We start from the raw sequence: 23,226 nt of genomic DNA, 5'->3' as shown, positions 1-23,226 counted from the left end.
GTCTCAAAACTCTTCTTCTCCCCTCCCCAATCTTTCCGTTTCATTTTCTTGCTAGCTCTTTCCTGTCTTCTTGATGTCTTAAAGTACCTGCCTGAACCTTCTTGTTCTGGGTCGTCCTTTACGTCCCTTTCCTATAAATTTATATCCTAGAGCCCTTCGCTCTATCCTTGGTCTACATTTTTGCCAAATTATAGTAAGTAATCGTAATCGATTTTCTTCCAAGTCTGTAACACATTCTCAATTCCAGACTCTGTTCTAAATATGTAAATTTAATTTAATTCTGTCATGTTTTCCCCTTGGAATCTGGTTTTGTTTCTCTCTTTAAGTGTCAATGTTTCGGAATTCTATAGTGTTACCAAACATTATTTTACGTACACACTGATCAAGCCAACAAGAAGGAATCTGCTAGCTAACCACTGAGTCAGCCGGTCATTCACTTTGTTAGCTATGTAATTATGGTATAAGTAATAACTGTTCTTTTTCATGATATCAGCTTCTGAACATTAAATTCATATCTAAATCGACGGGAAAATTCTTCCGTTCCTTGGTACATAGTACAATGTCAACTCGGGAAGAGAAAGGCATTGTGCGACCGGACATGATCCATCTGCTCATGCAGGCCAAGAAAGGAACACTCCAGGGGGAAGATAATGTTACAACCAACGGCAAGATTACCAAGCCAAGTATGTATGATACTAATGTAATGTAGTGTATTGTCACATGTAGGGAGGTACGCGTGACGAGAATGACGGTTCTAGTTCGGATAATTGGATTTATTAGCACTTTCGTTACAGCCTCTTAATTACGCTTAAATCAGAGCGTTATCGCTGAGTTACACACTTTCAATTTCACCGTTGCACTCGCACTAGGATTCTCAGTCTTCAATAGTCGTCTCATAGCAACGGATCTCAGCACAGAAATTAGCTCAGTCTCACTGGATTACACACCCCAAATATTATACATAAATAAAGTATTCAAATCACACGCAGAGTCTCGCAGGCCGACCTCCTGCATTCTTCTGTACTCCTGGTTCCAATTCGCTCTGCCGGATTATCACTTCTCTTATAAGCCTTCGGCACGGACCACACATAAAACGCTGCATCCATTATTGAAATGTGTCCACCGAACCACTGCATAGCAAGGGTCGCGGGACGGACTCCATTAAAAGACAGTCACGTGATAGCCATCTCACAAGCCCAGTGGTGTGCTGACTTTTGCCTAGTAACGAGCTATATTCATTCGTCCTGTTGAGTGCGCTTACGCGAGATGTTTATCGCGAAGTTGTCTAGCTATACATGTTACACTGCTCCCTCCTTAAGGCTATTCATCCAGAACAGTCTATCGGTGCATCACAGTTTCTCCTTTTCCAAGGGTTCGTGCTCTTTATGTCATCTTGTTATTTGGCTCCTCATCGGTGATTACTCTCCAACCGCGACATCCCCAACATTTGCGGATAGAGGATCACGTGGTCAGAACCAGGGATCCCCACGCCCATTAATCTCGGTTTTCTAGACCGGAGCCACTATTTCCTTGAAATATCTTCTCAGTTGCCCTCACGAGGCTGAGTGGACCCCGTTCCAGATCCACTAATTCTCGGAAAATCTGGTAGCGCCAGGAATCGAACCAGAAACCTCTGGATCTGCAGCCAGGAACTCTGACCACAAGACCACAGAGGTGGTCTTGCCTCGCTATACAGTTTACAGTAATATAATACTGTGACAAGACGCTAGAAACCCGGAACAGTGGAGTCAGAGCAGACGTTCATTGCTAAACAACGACTCGGTAAGCACGTTCCCGCGGCAACGAACAAACAAGCAACAAGAGAGGTATTATTGGGATAATGATGAACACGGCGTTTCCTGTAGTTCCGCCCCAAAGCTATATAACGAGGATCCCAGGCCAGGTGAAATAATTTGGGGAGTCTCTTGAGACGGCAGTCGAAGATAATTGAGAAGAGATAGAAACGAGTTCAGTTGATTTACAGGAGTGCGGCCGTGAAAGAAGACTTCATGTGTGCTGCAGGTACAATGAGACCGGTATATTATTGAATTGAAACCGTTGCCAGGATACGATTAGCGAAGACTGAGAACCTTAGTGCGTGTGTAACTTTAAACTGTAAAGTGTGGGAATAGCCATAGCGCTGTATTACTTGTGGTTAGGAGTTGCGCTTGGAATGGTCAATAATTCGAATCATCCAATGAAAATCCCGTCAGCAGTCACCAGTGCAAGTGACGATATAACATAATGCATTAGCTGTAATAGTAGCGTGCCTGGAAAAAAAACTGCACTAGAAATTAGAAAATCATTTTTAATATTTATGATTGTTACTTCCATTCAACCTGTATAGGTAATCTGGATCGCAGATATATTGATTTTATGACCTTAAGAACACGATTCTTTTCGGTCAGGCCACATGAAGAAACCTGTAATTTGTATTGAAAGGTTTTTCGAATTTTACGCACATAAATTTGGGGTACATTTTTATAACTATTTGATTATACAGCTGAGTTATTTTAGAGACTGTTTTATGACGTCTGTGTCTCGTCTATATAGGTTGAACTATAAGTTCAAAAGGATTTGGAAAGATGCGGTTATTACCTAATTCCTCTATGTGCCTGGAAAAGCTGAGGAAATCCAAGGAAGCATTAGTCAGGATAACCGCTGTCCTGGTCAAGATTTGAACAGAGCACCTCCCGAATTCAAGTCCAGAGCACTGCCAGTAGACCAGCCTGCTCAGTGCTAGCTTGTCATCAGAAAAAATAGAGCCGATAATTTTTTACTCAAGTAATATTGTGTAAAATTTAGTTTCTTTCAACGGATCTTTCACAACTTCTGGAATTGTATCGGTCCCGTGTTTCATGCAAAAATTAACTTCTCTAAACGACACAAATACAGTATTTTTTTTAAATATGAGAAATATTTGGAAGCGTGTATCCCTTTATTTTTTGGGGCACTCTGTGCCTCTATATCAAAACAGTAAATCAGTTATATTTCCGGAACATTCCCGTAGATCTGTATATATTTCTTTGTAAGATGTACGTTTGAGAGAAACTGTGCAAGTCTTTAAACCTTATACATATTACTCCCGAAGAGACAACCCAGTAGGATTTGTTCATTTTTCTATTTTGGAAATTAGGAACAGGGCTCTCAAAAACCTTCGAATTTCATGTACAATTGTATGATAGCAGTTCAACGTTAACCTGGATTTTATCACCTCAAGACCCTGAAGATTTGGGCACCAGTTAAACGAAAACGAAACACTTTTACGGAATGTTAGTGATAACATTGCACTAACTGCCTGGCAAGTGGCCATGCGCCCCGCTTCTCCGCGTTGTAGCTAGCACGACATGGCGTCAGACCTTGTCACTCCTAGTGTAGAAGAGCGCAATATCGTTAAATTCCTAGTGAAAAGGAAAGTGAAACCCGCTGAAATACCTCGTAGGTTAAGTGCACAATATGGTGAACAGAGCCCGCCGCATGCAAGTGTTTATGATTGCCGCAAAAGTTATTCTGGAGGCCGAAAAATATCTCGAACATACGAGTGCAGCATGCTCGTGTAGAGCCAGCAGCTGTACCAGAAGTGATTATTGACAGCGCCGAAAAGCGGATTCTGGCTAACGGACGAATAGCAATGCGTGATACTTCATCCAAAAGCTTTTGGAGTGTTCAGACAAACAGGCATGGACACTGCTGCTAATGAAATTATATACCAAGTGGTCCTGAAGATGTAATATTTTGCCCAGAAGAAGCAGCATGTTGCTGTGTCTGCCTGACATCTGCCCCGGCTTGTGTGGGAGAGAAACACACTCCTAGAGCGATTAGAGACCTGCGACAGAGCGTGGAAGCACCCCTCACGTCATCCTATAGTCAATGCGGTCCAACATGGAATGACATAACATGGAACGTCTACCACCCCAACATTCAAGACACAACTGTCTATTGGCAAGATCAAGTCAGGTGTATTTTGAGGTTTCATGTCAGGTGTGTTTTGAGGTTAAGAGGGAGTCATTCGTGTTATTTTTTTTCCACCTAGTGTAAAAATGAATGGAGAGCATTATACTAACTTCCTTACCGAAGATGGACACCAAGCCGTTCAGAAGAAAAGACCTGGGAAACTGTCAAAGAACATTCTACTGCATTACAACTTTTTTCACATAGGAAAATCTGACGAAAATGACACTGGCAACAGTGGGTTCGGCAGTCAAGGAATACCCTCCTTACAGTCCTGACCTAGCCCTTGGTGATCTTTATTCGGAAGAATTTACATAGGAGAACAGAAACTAATAGTCACCTCAGACGCGGTGTCTTAAACTTGCTATGCGTTCAGGATAAAGCCTATTTTACTGGTGGCATCAGTAAATTGCCAGGATGATGGAGAATGAGAGGAAGTCCATACATAGGTCACAAATGGAATTAAAACAATTGTAAAGGACGTACTAAGTTTTCTATGTGCACGTAACAATAGGTAGCAGCACAGTCCAGCTTCATGACAGTCTAGGTAGCAGAGGCACATGAGCATGTTCAGAGGCTGGTTTCAGTAGTCAAAGTGGCCACCGTGCTTGAGGGACGTATTACCGAAAAATAGTGTTCTGTTGAGCGTTTTTTTGGGGGGGGGGGAAATGACTCAATGCAAAGGATATTCGTAAAGAAATGTTTCCTGTTTAGGGTGGGCAGTGTTTGTCGCGTAAACGGTTCATATGTGCATCGATAAATTCTCTCAAGGACGTTCGAAACACGCAGACGATGCCCGACCAGGGTTTCGACGCACTGGTAAAGTGATGGGACACTTGTATGAAGGTCAGCGAAGGTACATCGTGAAAGAAATATTTTTCGCAGATTCGATATTGTTTTCCTTTCTCTCTCTCTCTCTCTCTCTCTCCCTCCAACCCCACCCGCCGGTTGTAGAGGCCTCACCGCTTTATCCGTTTCTTAATCTTATACACATTCTGATGCACTCCTTGGACTGGGGATCAGCCCGTCTCAATGGCGCTATTTACACAACAGAGGAATACAAACACAGAAAAACGCACACAGACATCCATGCCCCGAGTTCGATTTGAACACACTATCCCAGTGTCCGAGCTCCGAAAACAGTTCATGCCTTAGACTGCGCGGCCACTGTGATCGGCTTCAAGATCGAATATAAAATGTTTACGTTTTATAGCCATCTGTGACCTATTTACTGATCATCCCTCGTATTGTAGTGTAAAGGGAGAATAAGTTGAAAAGCAGCGAGTTTTCGGCGATTTGGGCTGCTATGTAATCCTCTTTGTAAAAGAGTAAAGTTCACTTTAGTAAAATCAGGCGGGGTGAGAGAAGCAGACGAACTGAGGTTTGGTTAATTATAGTTGTATATAGGTGAGGTTATAATAACATTCATACTTTGCAAATTGTTCTAAAAGTTAAAACTATATAAACTAAATGATCTGTTAAAAGCAGAAAGTGCAACTACTGTATCCTCAGTGATGAACTATTTTGTCTTTGTGGACTGCTTTTCGTAATGGAACATTCGTTTGTTGGATCAGCTTTATGTGATAGTGTGGAAATTTGAGGGACGGTGTCAAATTGTTTGTTGTTCTGTGTCCTTTCAACAGAATGGGAAGACGATGACATAACAGCCCAAGTGGTTATATTTTTTCTGGCCGGCTTTGACACAGCCTCCACACTCCTGTGCTTTGCCTCACAGCTGCTGGCCATGCATCCAGATATTCAGTCTGGGCTCCAAGCTGAGATTGATCAAACGCTGAAAGAGGACGAAGGGAAGCTTACATACGAAGCAGTCCACGGCATGAAGTACCTGGACATGGTAGTCTCAGGTATTTAGCAGAAGCTCAATTACTTTACCTGATCACGACTAGGGTTTGTGGTTGCACATGTCGTTATCATACTACTACTGTTTTACGAGACGTCAGGCTCTGTACTAGCGCGGCCAAAAGAAACTCCGGAAAGTATTTGAACGTATGAGATCCCATTTCCACCATTGCTTTTATCTTCTGGTATATGATGCCGTGCACTGTACCAAGATTGCGTCCAGGTTATTTGTTGCAGATGGACCAGTACGACCCTCTGAACCGTCAGCAAACGTGTACCAGACTAAAGTGCGTCACATACTAAAAGAGAGTATACTTCATAGGCACCGCCGTGAGATGGTAAAATGTATCAGTCTCTTTGCCGTTCGACAAACCTGCTCCGCTGCACTTCCCTCCTCTTTGCTCGAGAACCCCCCAACCATTTCTCTCTACCTGTCTTCCTGACCGTTAATGTTGTCAGAAGACAAAGTAGACATAATTTCCGGGTGAACAATAAAACCAGACAACGTGGTATTAATGTCACTACTATAATCACTGCGAAAGTCGAGCTCTGTCTGAATGGGTTTGCGGAAAGAAGAGTGGTGGGTGCCAAGACGCTGTGCGCATCCTCCACATCTTCCTATATCCCAGATCAAAAACACTTTATTCCTACAGTAGTACGTGTAACAGTACGGAGGAAAGGAACTCTGGGCCGATGTTCCTGTTAGGAAGGTACGTGCCGTAAGGCTGCAAGAGGCGGGAAGTACAGCGCTCTAAGGAGACTAACGCACCCAAAATAGACGCCCAAAGCTAGGGGTTTGACAACCGTTGGTCCTACAGTGTAGAACATGGATGCAGCAAATTACTCCGAAACGTTGGTGCCCATGTACCGGAAACATGTCAAGACCCAGAATAATAATCTCAGACGTCATGAAGTAGGCGGTTTTGAAACCCACGCCAAGCAGGCTATCTATCAGTGTACTGTCAAAAACAACGTTAGGACTTTAAGGGTCAAAGCCCCAAATTGCAGCTAGCTGATTGGAGATCCAGAAATTGTGTAAACCCCAGTTCTCAAAATTACCCAATCAGTGAAATTAAGGGGGAGTGACTTAGCAGAGGAACTGACGTCCAGGGGACCTCAGTGTTTTCAGACAAAGAGTCTGAAGTTAGTTGACAAACAGTTGCCAAACAGTCGCCAAGTGCCTGCTACTCGTAAATAATTCGGAAACAAAATCTGTGTTTTTCGCTGTCCTGTATAACCTCAAGTTCAGATTGCTAAAGAAAGTGTAAATTGTAATAATAGCGTTCGTTATACCAGGACTGTGCTAGATAAGGACCTATATATAAGCATCCTTTGTATTGACTGTATGTGCACGTGTGTGTGTCATCAGGTGAAGGGAAGTGCTGATCTCAATAAATGGTCACGGTGTTTAAGTGCAAAGTAGCATTGAACCAACTGCTTCCGTCCCCGTCCTAAGCGAGGCCCTAGCAAACGCTCTGAGAAGGATCCCAGCTCTACCAACAGCTGAACTAGTTGACTATCACCTTTACCCCCTTTCCAAAATAAACCTCCGACTATTGTAAGCCGACACCATCTGAGCTTACTGGCGCCCAACCTAAGAAGAAGAAGAAGAAGAAAGGAGAGGAGCGACGAACAACGTGTGACTAACCAACCAAGAAGGGGGGAGTGAAGGTGAGGGAAGAACGGTTACAGAGTGAAGATGTGGAGCCCAACTTGTGGGGCTAGAAGTCTCACTGAGCGCCCACCAAGTGAGAAAAGGTGACGCGACAACGTGGAAGCCAGACGGCTCTGCAAAGGCGGTAGAAAGTATCTTTACTTTACTTCACTTAAAAGTACATCGTGTTCAGAGCACAGACTGGCTAGACTGACTGGGTATTGCTTTTACCGTCGGAAACTTCTTGCGAGTGCGCTGCGCCATCGGACGAGGAAAATGCTCCCGCAAGGCCGAACTGCTAGCACACGTTGTTTATTTCTTTCGTTAATTAGTAATCAAATATAGAAATTAATATTGTATTCACCATCATAGTAGATGTTCAAAATATCTGCCCTCTGCTGTGTGACATGCCTGAATCCTTTTAAACAGATTTCGAGAAACTCGTTGCAATTCACGTTGCTGAATGTTGTAAATTGCCTCACGAATATTCTGTTTCAGCGTCTGTTTTAGGTCATGTGGATTTTTGGCATACACAACACTTATGAGTTTTTCCTACAAATGAAATCAAAGGGGTTTGGATCGGGGGTCTATGGGGTCACGAAGCCTGGATGATAATTGTATCCTCTCCATTGAATTCTCCAAACACACCGAGTAATGCTCGGGTAGTTTCCTTAGCTGTGTGCGGAGTCGCGCCGTCTTGCATGAAATAACCGAATATTTCTTCTGCAGATGCCAAATTAACGAAAAATTGGATTGAATATATCATTAATGTATCGCTCAGCATCAAGAGTTCCTTCATAAAATATCGGTCCAATGATACGGTTTGCGCTAATCACGCACCGTACGCCTATCTTTTGTCGTAAAGGGGAAGTTGTATTAGGGCATGAGGATATTCATTACTCCAATCATGTTGTTTTGTGAGTTAACATATCCCAAGAGATGGATGGATCATCTGTAAAAAATGTCAGCTTAGAATCAATAAGTCGGTCGTGTACATACGAAGGGGGATCCAAAAATAACCGGAAACGACCTGTTGCGCGCGCATGCTTTGTAGTTACGAGTTGTGCTGCTAGGTGGTGTTAGCTGGGGGTCTCCCGCGACTGTTAGTGAGCTGGCGTCAGTCTGAGTTAAGTGGTTTGTCTGTGGTGCTCTGTTGTGTGCGTTCCTGTTTCAACCCTTTGGCGATTAGTGAGATGGCCGACCAGAAGGAACAAAGAGTGTGCGTGAAATTTTGCTTTCTGTTAGGGAAAACTGCACTTCACTCTTCAAGCCGCGGCAAACATTCACGCGGTTTTCTCTTTGGTCATCTCCGAGCAAGCGAGGAACAAATTTTGCAGGCACCCGTCTCATGTGCAAACCTTCGGTTAAAATTCGCTGGACCGTGCTCCATGAGATGTTCGTTTCCTCAGAAACTTGGTCAATGGTCTTTCGACGATCTTCATAAATTGATAAACCAATTACAGAACCTCACTCTTTTTTCATAATCCGCAGGTTTAATTTCAGGAACAACAGCAATTCTGTACGGACGGATATGCAACAGTTTAATTGCTGTCCACGCACAGCCTACAGAAACACCACTTTGTTGTGCTAATCGCCGCAAAGATTTTCGAGATTTTTCTAATCGATGACTGATGTCATCAAGTTTCTCCTCAGTTAGAACACGAATTCTTTTTAAAGTCTTTCCGTCAATTAAAATACAGTAGGTTCGAACTTCCTTCACTAATTTGGAAATTGTAAACAACCGTAACAACAGTAAATGAAAACGCTTTGTTCAAAATTGTATCCCACACAAGCCATAAAGATACCCAAATAAACTCCCGTTACACTTCATGCCATTACACTTACCGACACTGACTGACTCACTGATCAGGTGATTACCGCATGAATGACCTTCAGTTTGCCGGAGACTACCACAGTGTGTACCCGGACTGCGTTGTGAGAAGCCTAATAAGTTTAATACACCTTCACGCCACGAACAAACACAGGACGATACCAAGAATCTCCTTCTCAAGATAGACAGGCGGCACAAGTTCAGCCCCCATCAAGAAAGACGATAGGAGAAGGGACATGAACCTATTTGGTTTATAAATTTTAACTTAAATAACAAAGTTTTAAAAATATTAATATACCAAGAAAGCTGCTGTAGTTGTAGAAAAGTTGGATTTTGTATATATATTGTGCATTACAAACATTGTATGTATATGTATTGTAACACTCAAAACACCCATCGTGATAGTAGTTTCCAAAAAGTATTGACTTCCTTCTGATGATGGTCTATAGGAGCCGAAACGTGTAAGGTTGTTAAGTTTTCAAGTACTAAAAACTTCAATAGTCACACTGGACGAAATTGTTTTGTCTTTGTTATTATTATTATTATTATTATTATTATTAAAGGAATTTTTGTGTGAATGCGTACTTTTCTTCTTTCAAATTTCCTTTTTTTTCCCATCAGACCTCGCGATCAAAACTTTCTCGATCCCTGAGGTTTCAGCTTTGCTTGTTATCCCTAACCCAGCCTTCCATGAACTGAACACTCTACCGCGCCTCCCTTGTCCCTGTGAGTTCCAGTCTGTAACCAGTCTAGCAGTTCTGCGACCCTCCATTCGCATGACGTTACCGTACCATCTTAATTACTGACTTCATATCTGTATTATGTCTTTCTTCATCTTCTGTTTGTCTTCTAATATTTTCATTTCTACGCAATTCTATCCTTTCGTGATATCCTTGATAAACGCCTTAAATAATCTATTTCTGTTGCTAATAATTTGTGTCTGTGCTTCCGTTTTATTAACCGAGTTTCAGCCCCATAGGTTAATACACTTTTTACTATTCGTATATTAATAATAATGTCACGTGTAGGGGCTACGCGTGACGAAATGACGGGTTCTAGTTAGGATGGTTGGATTTATTAACAGCTTGGTTACACTCTCTCTTAAATACACTCCAATACAGCGCTGTCGCTGATTTACACACATTCCAGTTCACCGATGCACACGCACTAGGGTTATCTGTCTTCCACTAGTCTCCTAGCAACGAATCTCCACACAGAAATTCTCTCCAAATGTTGACCTAATTAAAGTCTCCCATTCACACGACAAGTCCTCACACGACGGACTTTCCGTAGCCATCTTCCACCGAGAACTATTTTCCTGTCACAAACAGCCTATATTGTAATGTGATTACCGAACGATTGAATAGCAACGGTCGCGGCACGGACTCCAAAGAAAGCCAGTTACGTGATAGGTATCAGTACAGCGTGACTTCACAGCTAGCGCGGAAGTGTGTTTAACGAGAGTGGCGTAGCAATGGGCTGGGTGGAGTATGGACGTCATTTGAGGAAACAGGTCACGTGACCCATACTTACTCTTGCGCCTTCAAAGCGTTCAAAGAGTTGTCGCCTAGCAACGCGCCGGTAAAATCCACAACTCTCTGTTGCGCTCGTGCCCCGAAGCTTCTGTGGCTCAACAGTTCCTGCATAGAGCAAATTGCCGTAATAACTTAGTTGAGTGTAAAATATGTATATTACATAAAACTGAATTCAGCATGCTAATATTTCCACTTGTTTCACTATCTAATCTTTTGTGAAACGATAATTGTTTTATCACCTGTGCTTTATGTTATAGAAACTCTCCGACTTTATCCTCCTGCAGTGATGGCAGACAGGATTTGCGTCAAAACATACACACTGCCGGCTGAACCACGTTGCACCCTGAAACCCGGAGACGGTGTCATCATACCCATCTATGCCCTCCACCGTGACCCAGACTACTTCCCCGATCCTGAGAAATTTGACCCTGAAAGGTTTAGTGATGAGAATAGAGGAAACATCAAAGCCTGCACATATCTGCCATTTGGATTAGGCCCTAGGAACTGTATTGGTAAGTAATGCTTACTGTCTCTGTAAAACAGGAGTTCAAGCTCTACCTTGAGCGGGCTACCTTACGGAGAAAGAGTTCTGTGTATTTAACGGAATATCCGATATGCTGGTATTGTTTCCCGTCTTGTTCTGAAATTGTCTGGTGATGACATAACCTCAAAGTCTTAGACACAGTTGTTCTGGTAGTTCACCGACCTGCTCCTATCGGAGCTCTGTTGCCTTATTTGCTGGAATCTGTTTACGCTTAGATTATAGACCCACCATTGCGTCACACAATTATACGGATGTAAATATTTAATTAGCAAGCACACGCGGACACTGCAAGTGGCAAATGCAAGTTACCACCACGACGTTTCCACAGAGCGCTGCCCTGATAAATGGAAACATGCATGAAAGCAAATGGATGAGCTTTACTTCAAGCCTTGGGGGCCCGGGTTGATCCCGGGGTAACTGTGGCGTTCTTATGTCACATGTTACAGGTGGTAATGACGCCATCCTCGGTGAGGTTGGCCGAGCCACGGCTGTCTCTTTGGTGGGGACGTATCATGGACCAGGGATGCGTTGGGACAGAGCTTTGGGACACCTCCTCGTGGATAGGCATATCAGGGACGGGGCGTTGAGGACATATCCTCTACACCGAAACCAGCATGCCTACCAAACATGTAAATCTACTGAAAGCGGACTACATAATATGGTAATGCATAGAAAGTGCGATTGAACACAAGGATATTGCCTTAGGAGCATTCCTTGACATAGAGGGAGCTTTCGATAGAACCTCATTTGATATAATCAAACAGGCCACTGGAAAGCATGGCATAGAGCCTGCAATATGCAGCTGGATCAGTACTATGCTGGAAAGCAGAACCATAGCTGCCATACTACCAGGAGAGACCCTGGGGGCGTCCGCATCTAGGGGGTGTCCGCAGGGGGGCGTGCTTTCGCCTCTCCTGTGGAGAATGGTCGTTGACGATCTCCTATGGGGACTTAATAATGATGGGTATTATACAGTAGGATATGCTGATGACATAGCAATCCTCATAAACGGAAAATTCCTTTCGACAGTTCAGAGTGTCTTCAAACACCTCTATGCACGATCCAACGATGGTGTGAAAGAACAAGCCTTTCCATCAAATCCAATAAGACGGTAATTATACCGTTTACCAGGAAGAGAAATACAGAGGGCCTTAAAGAACTGACCCTCTTCCATAAGATGATCCAGCTCTCCAGCGATGTCAGGTACCTTGGTCTAGTAGTAGACAAGGGACTGACATGGAAGAAGCAGCTTGATAAGATAATCAATAAAGCCTTAAAGTTTTCTGTACATAAAGAAGCATGTTTGGTAAAACCTGGGGGACTGCAGCCGCACGTTGTGCATTGGATATACACTGCGGTTGTAAAACCCATAATTACATACGGCGCCACAGTATGCTGGCCCAGAGTTAAACTCAAGACAAGGAAGGCAGAACTTAGCAAATTGCAAAGGCTGGCTTGCTTGGTTATCAAAGGAGCAATTCGAACATCTCCAACAGCTGCACTGGAGACACTCCTTGGACTCCCCCCTCTAAATATACAGTTGGACGCAGAGGCCAGGGCAGGAATCTACCGTCTCCAGTGCAGTGATCAATGGAAACCTAAATCCGATGATTTCGGACATGCAGCATAACTCAGGACATGAAGAAAGAACCCATATTACAAAAGGGGTCTGACAAAATGATTCTGAGACATGTATATGAAAAACCCTTCACAGTCAGATTTCCTGACAGGAGTGAATGGGAAGACGTGTTTCGGCCCGATAGAAAAGGGGGACTGATGTGGTATACAGATGGTTCCAAGATAAATAAGGGCACTGGAGCTGGAGTGTTCTGCTATGGCACGAGGCGGAAACTTAGTTTCAGCCTTGGACACTTCTCGACGGTGTTCCAGGCAGAAGTATATGCCATTAAGGCATGTATTATGGAGAATTTAGATAGGAACTACAGAAATAGGAACATCTACATTCTATCTGAGAGCCAAGCTGCACTTAAAGCGCTTGATAAACACCAGATCAACTCAAAATTGGTCTGGGATTGCCACCAAACTCTCATGGAACTGGCCAAACTTTACAGGGTACAACTGATATGGGTGCCAGGGCATGAGGGTATTGCTAGAAATGAAACAGCAGACCAATTAGCTAAGATTGGAGCTGAACATCCTTTCATAGGACCTGACCTACCCTGTGGCATCTATATAGGAGTTGCCAGACAGGCAATCAGGGATTGGACAAACATGAATCACAAGAAATACTGGGGATCCTTAACTGGACTCAGGCAAGCAAAGGGACTCATACGAGGACCTTCTACTAAAAGAGCAAAGGAACTGTTGAAGTTAAACAGGAACCAACTACAATGGGTGGTAGGACTACTTACAGGACACATTTACCTCAAAGGACACCTCTTCAAATTGGGACTAAGTAACAGTCCAACTCCCCCCCCCCCGATGGTGTCTAGTGGACATTGATGAACGTGCATGCACCTACAGACGAAAAAGAGGAGGTCAAGGGCTATTTCTATCAACAAATGGAAGAGACATATGATTCAATACCAAGTAATGACATAAAGGTTATTTTAGGGGATTTTAATGCCAAAATAGGTAAAGAGAAGGAACACAGAGGAGTAATTGGGACAGAAAATTTACATGATACAACCAACCATAATGGAATAAAATTAATAGATTTTGCAGATAGTAAGAACTTGATCATCAGCTCTACATACTTCCCGCACAAAAATATATATAAATGGACATGGGCAGCACCGGATGGGGTAATCTTCAATCAAATAGATCATGTCCTCACATAGAAGCTATTTGCGACGAATATCCTGGACGTAAGAACATTAAGAGGGGCCAACTGTGATAGTGATCATTATTTAGTACAGGTCAAATATAGATGTAAAATAAGTTGTCAAATATCTAAGCAGTATGAGAAATGTAAGAAGTTTAATATTGACAAGATTACGGAGAGTGATAAGAGAGATGCGTTTCAAAATGACATTAAAGAAATTAATGATAATAGAGCAAATAAAGAAGTAACAGTAGAAGGGATATGGGTAGATTTTAAAACTGCAATAATTACAGAAGCTGAGAAGACTCTGGAATATCAAAAGAAACAGGATAATAGAGAATGGATCGACGAGGAATGTAGAGAGAGTATAAACCTCAAGAATAAAAAATATATAGAATATATGGAAAGACCAACAAGAGCAAGGAATGAGGCGTATAAAGAAGCAAGAAGGAAAGCAGACAAGATTTGCAGGAAATAGAAACGGGCCTTTCTAAATGAGCAATTATTGCAACTGGAAGAAGACTTAAAAAATATCAAAACAAAAAATACCTTTGGTCGAATCAAATATATGAAAGAAGGTTTCAAACCAAAAACAGAATTTATCCGAGACAGAAAGGGCTTATAATAAATAATAAAACAGAGATTATGAATACATGGAAAGAATATTTTGAACAGTTATTAAATCAAAATCAGAATATGGAAGATAACGAGGACAATGAAGAAGAAAATACAGATGATGGAGAAGGGGAAGAGGAAGAGATAATAGAGCCTCCAACAAAGGAAGAAGTGGAAGTAGCATTAAAGGAACAAATACTAAATAAAGCACCAGAGGGAGCTAACATACCAGCAGAATTATTGAAGGCAGGAGGACAAGAAGGAATAATAGCACTCCACAGAATTATAAATAAAGTGTGGGAAGAAGAAAAGATACCAGAAGATTGGGGAAAGAGCATCATATATCCCATATTTAAAAAGGGGGATAAATTAACATGTAGTAACTATAGAGGTATGACTTTACTACCGAGAGCATATAAAATTTTAACAAGGATACTAAAAAAGAGACTGGATCCATATACAGAAAAATAATAGGACAATATCAAACAGGATTTCGACCCAGTAGGTAAACAATAGACAATTTATTCACCCTGAGACAAATAATGGAGAAATGCTGGGAATTTAATATAGATATTTACCTATGCTTCATAGATTTTAAACAAGCATATGATACAATAATAAGGAAGAAATTAAGGATGATTATGTCCACTTTTGGTATTCCAACAAAAAAACTAAGTAGAATAATCAACTTAACCATGACAGAAACAATGAAACAAATTAAAATCCAGAACCAGTTAACAGAATGCTTTAAGACAAATCAAGGAGAGGAAAATCATGAAATAACAAGAAGAATAAAACTAGCGAATAATGCATATTTCTCGTTACTATCAGTTTTTAGATCAAAGGATATACACCGAGCGATTAAAACAAAAATATAGAAAACAATGATAAGACCTGTGCTTTATTATGGATGTGAGGGTTGGACGCTAAACAATAAACAGGAATCAGTCATCAGTTCTTTCGAGAGGAAAATCCTAAGACGAATTTATGTCCCAATAAAGGAGAATGGGATATGGAGAATAAGATATAATAAAGAGTTATACAAATTATATAAGGAGCCAGAGATCTCAGTGACGATAAAGCTTAAAAGATTGCAATGGGCTGGGCATGTACAGAAATGGATAAGGAGCGTATCCCAAAGAAAATATTATACAGTACAATAGGTGGTAAGAGGTGCTGGGAAACCAAGAACTAGATGGATTGATGCGGTGGAAGAAGATGCAAAGAAGTTAATGGGCGTAAGGAACTGGAAGAGAGCAGCGCAGGATAGAGAGGAATGGAGGGGCTTGATAAGGGAGGCCAAGGCCCGACATCGGGCTGTTGCGCCGAAGAAGAAGAAGAAGAGTACGACTTGTGAGCGGTGTCAAGAAGGAAACGAAACAGCCACACATATACTGTGCAAATGTGAGGCCTTAGCTTGTTTAAGATTGCATCACTTGGGTCAGTATTTTATGGAACCAAGTGACTATTTTGACGTCTCCACATACAAGATCCTGCGCTTCATTCGAAGTGCAGGATTGTTGGGGGGATAATCGGAAGGGGAGGCACAACAGATCACTGTGGTCACGGTGCAAGGGCCAAGAAGGCCCACCCCTTATACATTCATTCAATACTTTAAGTGTTTAAAGCACAGTAGTATCCATAAGCACCAGCAGCTTAATATTAAAAGTCACTGCATTCTGTCCACAGACTGTATTTTTATGTTCGCATGATTCTCAGCATAAACAGATATTTTTTTCCTAAAGACTATTAACCAGCTGGTCTTTGTAATGAAGTTGAGTCGTGTTTCCTATGAGGTAAGAACTGAACTCTTAAATATTACTGACAATCCCAACATTGCCAGTGACAAGGAATGAGAACCCACAATCACAATTGTTGGTCTCTGGGCCAGGATTCACACACTCACTGAACGCCGATGAATTTAATGATCATACTGCAACATTCTGTCCACGTATGTGTAATGGATTACTTAGCAACAGTGCAAGGACTGTGTTGGGTGATGTACGGAATTAGATGCAAGCTATATAGAATAATCTGGACCGGCTAAGGAATGATATGTAAATTGTTATAGCATTTGGGATTTGAATTGGGTGCCTCAAGATAGTACAATTTTTATCTACTAATTTAGTTAAATTTTCCTTTATTTATTTTTGATGGTTGATAGTGTCAAATGATAGTACTGGTATTTGGAGAACAGTGAATTCGATTGGATGTGGAAGGAAGATGTGTTGTGCAACTTCCGGTCACTGTCCAGACACTGGCCTACAACCCACACCAGACTTCAGTTAGGAAAAATTGAATCTTGGCAGAGAATGGAACCGGTCTCCTCCCAACTATAAATGACAAGTTTTATCGCCTAAGCCAAATTGATCGAATCCAACGCTAAATTTTGCTAATGTGAATGGTTCCTTCTTTATCTTATTTTTACACTCTTATCATATTTATATTGAGTCCAGCAACAAACGTTTACATCAGAGTTAGGTGTAACCCCTTTTTATTCTCTTTCGGAAGGCACCCAACATAATTTTCCTGTAGTGGCTCACTCTCTGAAGCCTTCCACCAGCCCCAACGAAGTTACCCCCGCTCTATGATAGTAAGTTGAGGTCTTTACATTTGTTTTTTAAATACTTTTGCATCTCTCCGAATAGTTTGTGACCAAGACCAATAGAAGGCAGATGTTTTGTACTTGGCGTGTAGAAAATGAGATGCTAGATGTTTCATATTTATCCAAACTAATGCATTTTAATGACCTCATGATCACAAACTCAAATATGTGCCCGAAACAGTATGCAGTGCGTTCTTAAATCTAAGTTGTATTTATTATAAACTTATATTTCTGTATAGTGTATTTACTTCGATGTCAGTAATGTAGACTACAGAATCAGCAGCATCGAATGATTGGTTTACAATGAAAGATCAATTGGGTAGGATGTGGAAGAAATCGGTCGTGACATTCCTAAGATATTAAGCCATGCTCTCAGAGCGGGCTGTCTTATATCATTATGCTTTAATATTTTTAGTAGTAGCAGCATGTGCATATTTGCCCAAACTAATATATATATTTTTTTTATTTTCTGGTAAATGAATTTGCATGTGGTAGGATTGAGGATGGAAATAGAAGGGACGAAAAAAGCTACTGAATCCTAAATTTGATATAATAATTATTTTATTTTAATAACCTACTATACATTTAGAATTAATTCAGATTGGAAACATCTCAAGAACTATTACTGTATTTATTTTGGATTATGTGTTTCACATGTAGAGAAACTTCTCCCATCTGCAAATCAGTATCTGCCACATGAGACACAACAAAAATTCATTACATTTGTAGCATACAAAACAGTGCAAGCTAATATTTTTCTTGCAAATATGTACGGTAACACATCGATATAAACTTATTATAGTACGTATGATTTAATATTTTATTTTGAATTTGTTTTAACTACGCTTAGGGAGGGGGGTGGAGTTCAACTGGGTTCACTCAGCATGGCGGCCACTGATTGGCCCATTTTACCCTGCCCCGTGTGATTATGATGATGGAGATTTGGTAGAGTAAAAATTGGCAAGGGAAACCGAAGTACTCGAAGAAAACCCTCCCCAGCGTCAGGTTGTCCGCCACAAATCCCACTTGACCAGATTAGGGATCAAACCCGGACCGCAGCGGTGGGAAGCCAGGGACTAACCGCTTGAGCTATGGAGCGGTCTTATTTTGAAATTAGCAAACGCACCCGCTCTTCGCCCGGGATATGGTCGTTTTCCTTGTTAATATCGCAATTTATAGTAATTAAAATCATAAAAATATAATATTTAAACAAAATATATAAATTTTACTGTTGTAATTAATTACTGGAAAAAGCCTGGGAAAGAGGACAATGAATATATGAGGGGATGAGGGGTAGGCCTTCTCGGCCCTTGCACCGCGACCTACAAAAGTCTATTGTGCTTTAAAGAGGACAATAATCAGACTCAAAAACTCAACGCAAAACTTGCACAGCTCTTTAATTCCTGTGGATACATGCTGGAAAGGAAGTGAAATAAATTTCGAATCATTGTATTATGGAGTTGTGTCTTATGTACAAAGCAGAACATTTGTAGATATGCCAAATAATGTTCAGTGCCATAGCCTTCTGATTTGATGTCTTCTACATTACGACGTCATGTGGTCTTGCCTGTTTACTGGATTACATGGTACCACGACTCATAAGGCAAAAGTACAAAATCTCTATTTCGGTGAAAACCTTCAATATACCAAATTTCTTCCTAATTAATCCTTTCCTCTTCTTCTTCTTCTCGAGACTTTTCCTTTACTGTATGTTAAGTGTTCTTATAATCGTAGCTTTTATCAATTTCTTTCTTTGACTCCTATGAGTTTGTTCTACCCCAGCAATTCTTTCAATAAGTTTGTGTGTAACATTTTATTATACTCTGCACAAGATTTCCTATATCTCTTTTGTTTACCTGATTGAATGGTTCTGAACTGACAGCAGATGTTCCCATAGGGTCTAAGTGACATATATCTCATATATTGTGACAAGAGTTCAAATGGGTCAAAAATATCTTGTCAGACTTCTGCTGTAAATTTTTCCTGTGCACAGAATGCAGATGGGAAAGAGTATAATGTCATGTTGTAAAACATAATACAGAGTTTGAGGTAATAATTTAATAGCCATTGAAAAGGGTTACTTGAAGTTTCGCTCTTGAGACCAAGAACATGAAATTTTATCAGTGAATGTTATACTCTGCACAAGATTTCCTATATCTCTTTTGTTTACCTGATTGACTGGTTCTGAACTGACAGCAGATGTTCCCATAGGGTCTAAATGACATATATCTCATATATTGTGACAAAGAGGTCAAATGGGTCAAAAATATCTTGTCAAGACTTCTGCTGTATATTTTTCCTGTGCACAGAATGCAGATGGGAAAGAGTATAATGTCATGTTGTAAAACATAATACAGAGTTTGAGGTAATAATTTAATAGCCATTGAAAAGGGTTACTTGAAGTTTCGGTCCTGAGACCAAGAACATGAAATTTTATCAGTGAGGTCAAGTCTCCTCACTCTTAGAGCAAGAAGTTCCATTGGAGACAGAGGGGAAATGAAGTTCCATCCATCAGTCCAAGAGATAGCCTTTGTGAAGTGTGCCATTTGAAATCAAGAGCTACCTGCATTGATTGAAAACATCAAGGAAAGCAGAATTGCTACTGTCAACTATTTCCACCACATTTTCATTTTTACTGCCTTCAGTCGCCCCGTTTCTTCATGGTTAACACCCAGCACTGTATACCGAAAGTCGACATATAAGCCAATTAATATTTTCTTCTCATTATGTTCCAGGGAGCCGATTTGCACTGATGGAAGCCAAGATAGCATTGGTACAGCTGTTATCCCGCTTCAACCTAAAAGTTGTCCCAAAGACCCCAATTCCAATTAAAATAACCAAGAGCGGCTTGAATATGACAGTAGATGGGGGTTTCTGGCTGGGGCTTGAGCAGAGAGTTGAAAATGTAACAGAATAACAAACTGATTGAAGTAATGAACATCTAATACTGTTCCATTTACTTAAGAGGAAATAATGTTGCAATTTACTAGAAGTACATAGTATGTATTAAACCCATTGTATTCCTACTGTAATAGAAAGTAGTGCATTGAAATTATGCTTCCCCCTTCCAGTGCAGTGAAACATACTGAAGACTCATTAAAATATAAATGACAATATTGTTACTCCTCGGTCCTGAGTTTACCCAGGAATCTTGGCCTCCCTTATGAGTTCCATTTTTTTTTTCTTAACTGACCTTCTGCTTCCATTTCTTCATTTTCAGCCCTTAAAAATTAATTTTTACGTCCTGCGTTCCTCTCGGTTTGGGATTTCTCACTTTTCATAAGCTTTGAAAAATGTTCTTACCACCCCTAGTTTTGTCCATTCTATCACATATCCCAAACACACTAATCTTGTCCCCTTAATTTAAATTATGTGTATTATGTAGACTACTTCGAATCATTGCACAGGGTAATAAACATGGATCATATATACACCCAGACAAAAACGCATACGTTATATTAATGATCATATAATGACACAGTTCATAGCGGAAATATGGGAACCCAAAACGTTAATCTGTACATCACTGAAACTTGTCTCCCGGCTTTACGACCTGGCTTTACTACATAGAAGCTTCTAACAACAAAGATTCACAAATGACATAACATGCCCGATACTACACTGTAGCACCAGAACCTTATTTGCAATTCTGTATTTCAGCATCCTATTGCAAAACTGTAATTAAATGTCTATGTATCCACAGTCCGTCAATAATGCAAAAATCGTTTATTCACTATTTAACACGTAACACAACATGATTCGGCTATAGATGAATATCTTCAGGTGTCTTAATATATCGAAACTGTTACACTGCTCTAATGTGCGCTAAAACAGCGGGCTGCAGTACACTTAAAAATAACATAAAATTAATTAATTAAAATCCATTAAAATTTTCTATAAATTTTCATTATTTCTGTAAAATCCTATTCCACCTCATAAGGGGCGTCGTCCGCTTGTTTACAGCTAATTGATATTCCAGATGATTGTATTAAGTGTTAATGGTGAATAAACAATTGTTGCATTATTGACGGACTGTGGATACACAGACGTAATCGGAACCTCAGTTATTAACTTGGCATACATCTCAGTCCGTCATACTTAATAGTTTTTATATATTTTAAATATTTTTGTAATATAATCAACATACTGGAAGTGGATATGAGATTTGGCTCTTGGAGTGTTCGAAATTTGTATAGGGAAGGTTTGCTCAGGGCAGTGACAGAAGAAATCTTAAAATATGTTAGATTTTGCGGGAGTACAGGAGGTCAAATGGGACGGAGGTGGCATCGCACCAGCAGGAGACTATACTTTTTTCTATGGAAAGGGGAATGAAAATCATGAATTAGGTACAGGTTTTTTCGTACATAAGAGAATCGTATCAGCAGTTAAGAGGGTGGAATTCGTTAGTGATAGGATATCATAGATAATACTAAAAGGTCGCTGATGTGATATCATTGTTATGAATGTTCACGCCCCAACAGAAGATAAAATTGATGACATAAAGGTTAGATTCTATGCAGAACTAGAACATGTATTTGATAAACTCCGAAGTACTCTATGAAAACTATATTAGGAGATTTCAATGCCAAAGTAGGGAGGGAAGACATTTTCAAACCAACAATTGGGAATGAGAGTTTGCATGAAATTAGTAATGATAATGGAGTTAGAGTTGTAAACTTTGCCACATCAAAAAATCTTACTGTCAAAAGTACAATGTTCCCACATTGTAACCTCCACAAAATTACTTGTCCATCTCCTGATGGGATGATACACAATTAAATAGACCATATTTTGATAGATAGGAGACGGCACTCAAATACACCTGATGTCCGATCATTTAGAGCAGCAGATAGTGATACTGACCACTACCTGGTGGTGGCAAAGGTTATTGAAAGACTGGCAGTGAGCAAACAAACAACACACAGAGTTCATATGGAGAGGTTCAATCTCAAGAAATTAAATGAGGTAGAGGGTAAAGAGCAGTATCGTGTTGAAATCTCAAATAGGTTTGTGGCTTTGGAAAACTTGGAAACTGAGGTGTATGTTAATAAAGCTTGGGAAACTATTAGAGAGAATATGAAAATGTCTACCAAAGATAGTCTATGTTATTATGAACCAAAGAAGCATAAGCCATGGTTCGATGAAGGATGCTCAGAATTATTAGATCAAAGAAAGCGGGCCAAATTGCAATGGTTACAGGATCCAAGCGAGTTAAATGGGGATAATCTGAACAATATAAGACGTGAAACCAGCAGGCATTTCAGGAACAAAAAAGAGGGAATATCTGAAAGACAAAGTTTATGAGCTTGCAATGAACAGTAAGAACAAGAACATTAAGAGACCTGTACAGAAGAATAAATTACTTTAAGAAGGGTTACCAACCTACAAGTAACTTAATAAAGGATGAGAATTATGATCTTGCAGATTCCCGCAACATTTTGCATAGGTGGAAGAACTAATTCTCTCAGGTATTGAATGTACATGGGGTCAGTGGTGTTAGGCAGATATAAATGCACACAGCTGAGCCGAGCTCTTTTGAGGTTGAAATTGCTATTGCAAAATTGGAAAGGTTTAAACCGCCATGTAGTAGTGATCAAATTCCGGTAGAACTTATTCATGCAGGAGGCGAAATATTACGTTCTAAGAACCATAAGCTAATTAGTTCTATTTGACATAAGAAAAAATTGCCTGATCAGTGGAAGGAGTCTATTATTGTACCAGTTCAAAAGATATGTGATAAAACTGACTGTCGTACCTATCTGGGGATATCACTGCTACCACCTTCATACAAAATTTTATCCAATATCTTCTCTCAAAATTAAGTCCATACCAGTGGTGTGCGGTAC

The 23,226-nt window shown here is 40.6% G+C and overlaps 1 protein-coding gene across 2 annotated transcripts in view; it reads left to right on the top strand.

The window, feature by feature from the left end:
- The window catches only part of LOC111869919 (cytochrome P450 9e2), a 33,628-nt gene extending 13,126 nt beyond the window's left edge, over window positions 1-20,502 (top strand). The window contains exons 5-8 of one of the 2 annotated variants that reach the window (XM_023861803.2): window positions 494-683; window positions 5,595-5,816; window positions 11,089-11,343; window positions 20,116-20,502. In XM_023861803.2, coding sequence (XP_023717571.1) covers window positions 494-683; window positions 5,595-5,816; window positions 11,089-11,343; window positions 20,116-20,297 — 849 coding nt within the window. In that variant the 3' untranslated portion in view covers window positions 20,298-20,502. The remainder of the gene's footprint in view (window positions 1-493; window positions 684-5,594; window positions 5,817-11,088; window positions 11,344-20,115) is intronic. The other variant, XM_023861805.1, reaches the window with a different exon arrangement.
- Window positions 20,503-23,226: the final 2,724 nt, after the last annotated feature.

The sequence above is a fragment of the Cryptotermes secundus genome, unplaced genomic scaffold, assembly GCF_002891405.2.
Source record: "Cryptotermes secundus unplaced genomic scaffold, Csec_1.0 scaffold842, whole genome shotgun sequence".
Taxonomy (NCBI): Eukaryota; Metazoa; Arthropoda; class Insecta; order Blattodea; family Kalotermitidae; genus Cryptotermes; species Cryptotermes secundus.
Note: the sequence above shows the minus strand (reverse complement) of the source record. Positions and strands in the feature narration are given on the sequence as shown.